The sequence below is a fragment of the Eptatretus burgeri genome, chromosome 4 (genome assembly GCF_056783735.1).
Source record: "Eptatretus burgeri isolate ZD-2024b chromosome 4, Ebu_testis_v1, whole genome shotgun sequence".
Taxonomy (NCBI): Eukaryota; Metazoa; Chordata; class Myxini; order Myxiniformes; family Myxinidae; genus Eptatretus; species Eptatretus burgeri.
The window spans coordinates 12095710-12103209 of record NC_140964.1 but is presented as its reverse complement, the minus strand read 5'-3'; the positions used below and the strand labels follow the sequence as shown (position 1 = coordinate 12103209).

At 40.8% G+C, this 7500-nt stretch overlaps 1 protein-coding gene and 1 long non-coding RNA gene across 3 annotated transcripts in view; one reads left to right on the top strand and one right to left on the bottom strand.

Annotated features, from left to right (window-relative positions):
* LOC147027490 (uncharacterized) overlaps positions 1-7500 on the bottom strand; it is a 192723-nt gene that overhangs the window by 139893 nt on the left and 45330 nt on the right. Inside the window, exon 1 of one of the 2 annotated variants that reach the window (XR_015057064.1) lies at positions 5658-6388. The exons of the other annotated variant lie outside the window; for it this stretch is intronic. This is a non-coding gene — a long non-coding RNA (uncharacterized LOC147027490). Of the gene's footprint in view, positions 1-5657; positions 6389-7500 lie in introns of those variants that run through there. 2 annotated transcript variants of the gene reach the window in all.
* On the top strand, positions 266-3292 carry LOC147027492 (homeobox protein DLX-6-like). Its single transcript, XM_085876953.1, has 3 exons — positions 266-830; positions 1981-2174; positions 2597-3292. The coding sequence occupies exons 1-3, from the start codon at positions 500-502 to the stop codon at positions 2849-2851; spliced, it is 780 nt and encodes a 259-aa protein (XP_085733079.1). The 5' UTR covers positions 266-499; the 3' UTR covers positions 2852-3292.

Here is a 7500-nt window from a genome sequence, read left to right as displayed (position 1 = left end):
GAGCCATTTAGGCAGCTCCTTATAACAGTTAGTCAATTGCAGCTTACACGAGAAAAGTACGTCGATTTAACGAATTAGCTCGTCACATGCAATTGTGTCAAAACGGGGGTTACGCGCCGCCTGTGTATTTGCATGCGCCGTGTATCCGCAACACGACCAGACGCTCGAGCGGATTTATCGCACCTATTAATTAGCGACGGCCACGAGTATTCAGGGAGATCTATTACCACGATTGTGACGACACGGCGGCAGCCAATGGGAAGGCGCGCTGCCTCGTGCGCATCGTGCAGTGTTGCGGCGACTGTTCCATATGCATCGAGCGCGAGCGCTCCTCGCATGAACTTTTACCCGCGCATCCCCGAGCGCATGCTCACGCCGCACCAGCGCGGCCCATAAGTTGGTAGTGTCTGAGAGGTCACCTTTGATCTGATCATCTATCAGAGCCGTGCACGGTTGTTGTTATGTAGGATGCCATCGGTGCCTGGCGTGTCAATCGACCATGACCATGAGTGCCGTGGCTGAAGGTTTGGACGCGCCCGAGTGTGGCAAGTCGGCGTTCCTGGAGTTCGGCCAAGGTTCCCATCACCCAGGGCACCATCAGATGTCTGCCTCCTCCATGGCGCAACATGCGCACTACCAGTCGCACTGCCTGCCCGGGCCAGGTCCCGATGCCTCGTACCCAACGCCGACGCCCCCGTACGGTGGCCGCGCACTTGCCTATCCATACATGGGTGGTGCAGGAGGGAACGCGGCGAGTGCGTACAACCTAAACCCTCTCCCATCGTACCAGGCGAGCTCCGCACTCAACCAGAGCAGGCTGGATGAGCATGGTGAGGACTACACACACACACACACACACACACACACACACACACACACACACACACACACACACACACACACACACACACACACACACACACACACACACACACACACACACACACACACACACACACGAGGCTCGAGTGCATGTGTGAGTATGCATTTATGGATATATACATATAAACGAGTAGAAGTACCCACACCCTGCGCGGAAGGAATTTAGAGTTTAGAAAAAGATGGCCAGGTACTATGTGTGTGTATATCTACATATGACTGAAAGAGGACACCTTCAATTTTTTATATACTCGTGTGTATATATATATATATATATATATATATATATATATATATATATATATATATATATATATATATATTGGCGGGGTATGCTTACACATTGTAAGCAGTAACGGACCATGCTTTCCCATTGTCTCGGATCGCTCACCTGCATTTATTTTTTTCATTTATTTATATTTTCATTTACAGACACTTTCCAATGGTTCTGAAATTTTTTCCGGTGTAGGGGTTTCGATATCCGTCGGCAACCACAAAATTTCAGCTTTCTATGTCACCCGGAAGGTACCGAACATTAATATCAGTATAAGTGGTTACAATGATATAACAAAGAGAGTAAATCTGACCCTGAATGTGACATAATGCTGACGTTATGTGACGATATATATATGTATATATATATATATATATATATATATATATATATATATATATATATATATGTATGTATATATATATGTATATGTATATATGTATGTATATGTATATATATATATGTATGTATATATATATATATATATATATATATATATATGTATGTATATATATATATGTATATATATATGTATATATATATACATAGCAAGTGGGAGAGGGTTCACTGTGGACAATATCAGAATATAGTGAATGGTCGAAATCAATTCAAAAAACATATAATGCCCCAGGTTGTACGTCACAGATCATTTCCTCCTGTTTCACACGATTATTAAGTACGTACGCTGTCTGTGTGTCGGTGAGTGCCAGGCTATGGTCATTGCTATGAACCATCATACATCTCGGTTGGTAAACCCATGACCCCGCTTCTGCCGTGGTGCACAAGCTGTGTCCGCGGGAGAAATGTGATCGCTGATTGTCCTGCAGATCCCGAGAAAACGCCAGTGATTCAGAATGGGGAACTTCGCTTCAACGGGAAAGGGAAGAAGATCCGCAAACCTCGGACCATATACTCGAGCCTTCAACTTCAGGCGCTGAACCGGCGCTTCCAGCAAACCCAGTACTTGGCGCTACCAGAGCGGGCTGAACTCGCCGCCTCCCTTGGGCTCACCCAGACCCAGGTCGGTTATTCTTCGGATGGGCTCCAATTCCCACGATAACCTTAGTGCTGTGTACAACTTCTTCCTTTTTTGTTTTTAATGTCTTTTAGCCATTTTTTGTTGGTAATTATTTGACGCAAGCATGTTCTGAATGGTTTTTATCGACTAATCGGATGGTGATGGTAAGTAATATCGCCCACAAAGTGAACCATTTCCCATTAATATCATTGTTTACGGGAAAAATATCTGCGCAAATATTCCGGTCTTAGAGCTGGACCAACCCGTTGACCTTGCTTTGCGGTTTCAAACCTTATGACACATGGCGGTGAGGGACAGGTTGCTGAGTGAGACAATTTTGGAGTTGTCACACACGGACAGCTCACATACAAACGGTCTTGCCCAGGAATGCATGGTATAGATATTTTTGTGCTCCGTGCTTGCAGGTGAAGATTTGGTTTCAGAACAAACGCTCTAAATACAAGAAGCTGATGAAGCAAGGAGGTAGCGGTCTAGAGAACAACCCTCTCATGGTGAACCCGAGCTGTCTGCCATCCAGCCCTGCCACGCAGGGTCCAGCTGCCACGTGGGACTTCCATACGATGAACAAGAGTGCCAGCGTGCCTGCAGCGGGGTACATGGCACCATACGCACACTGGTACTCAGCGGCAGAGACAATGCAACATGCGTCACTCATGTAATCGAGAGTAATGGGGAGAGGGAGAGGGCGAGAGAACGAGAGAGAGAGAGAGAGGAGGCACTGCATACAAGGCCACGTAACGGGCACCATGTTACGCGGACATCCCGTGCAAAGGGTGCCGAGCTCGAACTGCTTTCCACCATGAATACCCGTCGTTAGTACCTGTGACATCCTGTTTGTACAGATTAATGTGCTATTACGTTAAAGCCTTCCTCAGAAGTTAATAATATCGAGACAGCAGTTGAGTGATATTATCCGATGGCGCGCGCGGTGAAGGAATGATGTGATCACGTGGTCTAAGTCCCTTCGATCATCACGCTCGAGGCAATTCTCTGTGTTTGTATATATTGACAGTTATTTTCTTGAGATGTATATAATTCGTTCCATGTTCAGTGCTTTTTCGTATTCTAATAAATATGAATGTTGTATAGAGTGCACATGACTTCAGTCATTCATATGTTGCTTGTGTGTATGTATGTAAGCATGGATTTACATATATATATATATATATATATATATATATATATATATATATATATATATATTATAATGCAGTTTTTTAATATACTCATGTATTTATTAAACCCAAACAATTTGCTCGCAATTACTTGTCCCATATAAAGAAATAAAAAGATGTTATTAAATTTCTTCGAGATCGCTACCATTACAATGAAATGCAATATCGTGGCGTAGTAAATATATGGGATGAAATCAGCCCCAAATATGGAGTATATACATTACGAGCACCCTTTTATATACAGTACAAATGGATATTATATAGGGTGTACGCAGTACCTTCTTTCCTTTCAACTTCACATCGAAACAGATGTTCCCTTTGTCGTGTTTTTTAAGACTGCGTTATAGTTAAAAAACAACCCAGCTTTTAGTTTTGTTAATTAATTTTTTCGTGTGTGTGTGTGTGTGTGTGCGTGCGTGCGTGCGTGCGTGCGTGCGTGCGTGCATGCGTGCGTGCGTGCGTGCGTGCGTGCGTGTGTGTGTGTGTGTTAGTGTTATCTTCCTCATACACATTTTTCGTTTTTAATAAGTCAATTTGATTTATGACATACTCGTGTATATATAATTTAGAGAACGAATGAGAATGCGCGATAACTTATGCGATCACGAGTAAATGTATCTGGAGGGGGAGAGGGGATATAAATATGAATAAATCAGGGATAATTATTTTGATATAATCAATCATTTTCCACATTTACCACTGTCTGATGCAAGCCTCGTCATATATATTATAATTATAACGCTGTTGCATCGGGCAAATTTCATAACAATAATATGATGTGTAATCGGTCATTATGCACTGCATTACAGTGAAAGATATACTGCAGTACACTTGTGATTTACAGTTTCTGATCATGTTTTTTTCAATGTGACATCAAAACATGCATTTGCGTGAGTATGGATGTATCCAAAACGGGCCGGATGCACCACACTGCATTCGATTCCATCATGACGTTGATCCTTCAACAAAAAATGTCTCGCCATTCCTGCCTTTAACAGCGACTGAGTTATGGCACCAGGTGAATCGCACTTGAGCCAAGAGAGAACTGAACCAGAGTGCTTATCGATGAGCAGTGTTTGTTATTTGAACCTTGCTGCAGAATCGGTTCGGAAAATCAATTCCTTTTGTGATATATATATATATATATATATATATATATATATATATATATATATATATATATATATATATATATATATATATGCGATCACTAGTAAATGTATCTGGAGGGGGAGAGGGGATATAAATATGAATAAATCAGGGATAATTATTTTGATATACATATAATATATTTATATTCCAAACGGCACACGGTCTGTCCAAATTTCCATGGGATGAATCATATTGTGGACAGAAATATTTTAAATGTCATAATAAATGCACAACACACAGGTGAGAAACACTTCCTTCATGCACATATATATATATATATATATATATATATATATATATATATATATATATATATATATATATATATATATATATATATATACATATGACGCATTTTAACCACTGACTCACTCAATGATTGACTGATATTAATGTTCGGTACCTTCCAGGTGACGAAGAAAGCTGAAATTTTGCATGCCAATGGATATCAAAGCCGATACACCAGAAAAAAAAAATCACAGAACCGTCGGAAAACGTCCGTAAATGAAAATATCTGAAAATAAGTGTAACCTTTTTGTGCTCACTGCAGGTTCACTATTGCTCTTACAATGTGTCAGCATGCTGTGCTCGGACATTGTATATATGTATATATATCTTCTTCTTCTTCTTTCGGCTGCTCCCGTTAGGGGTCGCCACAGCGGATCATCCATTATGATCCGCATAGTGATTTGGCACATGTTTTACGCCGGATGCCCTTCCTGACGCAACCCTGATCGCCTCTTACGACACAGGGATATGGTATACCTATTTTAACCGGGGTATACACCGGCCCAGTATACTGGTACTCATTTCGCCGACCTCGGAAGGATGACAGGCTGAGTCAACCCCCTGGTGTGTTAATTCAGTGGCTCAACGGGGCTTGAACTCAGGACCTCTTGGATCCCAAGCCGCTGCCCTAACCACTGCGCCAACACCAGGCTATATGTATATATATATATATATATATATATATATATATATATATATATATATATATATATATATATATATATATATATATATATATATATATATATATATATATATACGCATATATTATATGATGGAAAATTATTTCCCTCCATATTAAATACAACCTCACATGGCTCAGTGTTAACAATAAATGTGCTGAACTTACCTGGATTTATGACCTCAAGAAAATGGAGCTCATCACGTCCAAGGTACGCAGTGGATGGTTCGCCCCGAGGCAGTCTGACTCGGAGGACTCACCGCCGCACCACATCCCACGAACAGGTGTAAAATTAAGCTTTTTCCCCTTCGTTTTCTCTTATATTCCCCGCGAAAAAGGCGTTATTAGTGCCCGCGTTAGGCGTTCATTAGGCTGATGAAATTGGCGCAATCGAGAGCTTGTTCAGCGTTTAAAATTGTGGGTAATTTAGGAAAATGCGGATAATTACGAATAGCGGACAATCTTCTCGTCCACGTCAACTTTCAAATAGCGCTAATTATCAGACATTAACGGAATTTAGCGGAATAAATGCATATCATTTATCATTTTATCAGTTCTTGGTGAAAGAGCACAAAATCGCTGAAGATGTGCGTATGTACCGTGTCGAGAAAAACGTTGCGACGACGGTGGAACAGTCGAGATTTTTTGGAAAAACAGAAGGGAATGTAATCGTTCCTCCATTTAGACTTGGACAACAGACATTCAATGCGTGATTTTATTGCCTCAAATTCCAAACGAAATTACATGCATATAAAAATCAAGGTGTACACGTTAGCTTTTGTAGAAATGTCTGTATGGAGGAGAGGATAGGAAGTGGTGGGGGGTTGGGGGGTTAAATGGCCCTGCAGATGTACACTGCATATGCAAGGGGTTTTTGATAAGTCCGTGACCTGACACAAAGAAGAAAATCGATGATTGCCATTAATGAGCTTTCCTTTTTATGAAACTTGAATTCCTTGTAATTGGACGATCATCCTTAATTTTTTTTTAAATGACTTCCATAATATGGGCCACGCATCACGTTTTTACTCATGTGCACACTAGTATACATGATGTTGCATCACAAAGAACGACATTCTTCAAATGGTTTTAAGCCGGTTGACCCATCTGATTTATTTTTCTTTTGTTTCTTTCTACGTTAATGAACCTTCGGTTTTGGAATGTATACTTCTCAATTGAATGGCTCCAATTATTCCCACCCTACATTGTGGGGTCCGCTGGGTAATGGTTTTGGCCCAAGTCTTTCACGAAACAGTTGGTGAGGCTTGACTGAAGACAAATTTGGGCAGGAACTTGTAATTCAGGGTGCCGGCGATAACTCGCTTAGTTATCAGCAGCACAGACCGTGGGGTTTTTTTTAACATCTACCAACTAATGCCGGCGGATGGGACACCCAGTTTAATGTCCATCTGAGAGACGACACAAACATTGATGATTCGTCCGACATGTAAAACACAAGAATGGCGGTGGATCAAGATTCGAGTCCAGGTAAGACAGCTCAAAGGTGAGCAACTAAGCATGAATACCTATCAGCAGATCCTGGCAGCCAAATGTTGAACAAGAAACAGTATACCCTTTGAGATAGGCCTCTGAAATTGCTGTTTCACATTGCACCGCGGAAGGTCGTTTTAAAATCCAAATTGTAGATAAATATTCTTGTTTCTAGTGTGACATTTGTCACTCATGAGGGATACATTTATAGTTATTATTATTCGTAGTAGTAGTAGTAGAAGTAGTAGTATCATTATTATATTATAATCATTAATTGAGTTACTGTTGTATTTAATTTGTAACATCACTTCCTTTTATATATCCTTCAATGTGTGTGTTTTGTTTTTTAAAGTGTCTAAGGCTCATTGTACAGCTTGTACCAAGAAGACAACGAGTTAACAATGCAACAAAGTATATACTTTACTTGAATGACAAGAACATCAGAAGATGATACACAAATCATGGACTTGGGATTTCAATCGACGGGATCACAGAAACGTGACATATTTTTGTTCAGATG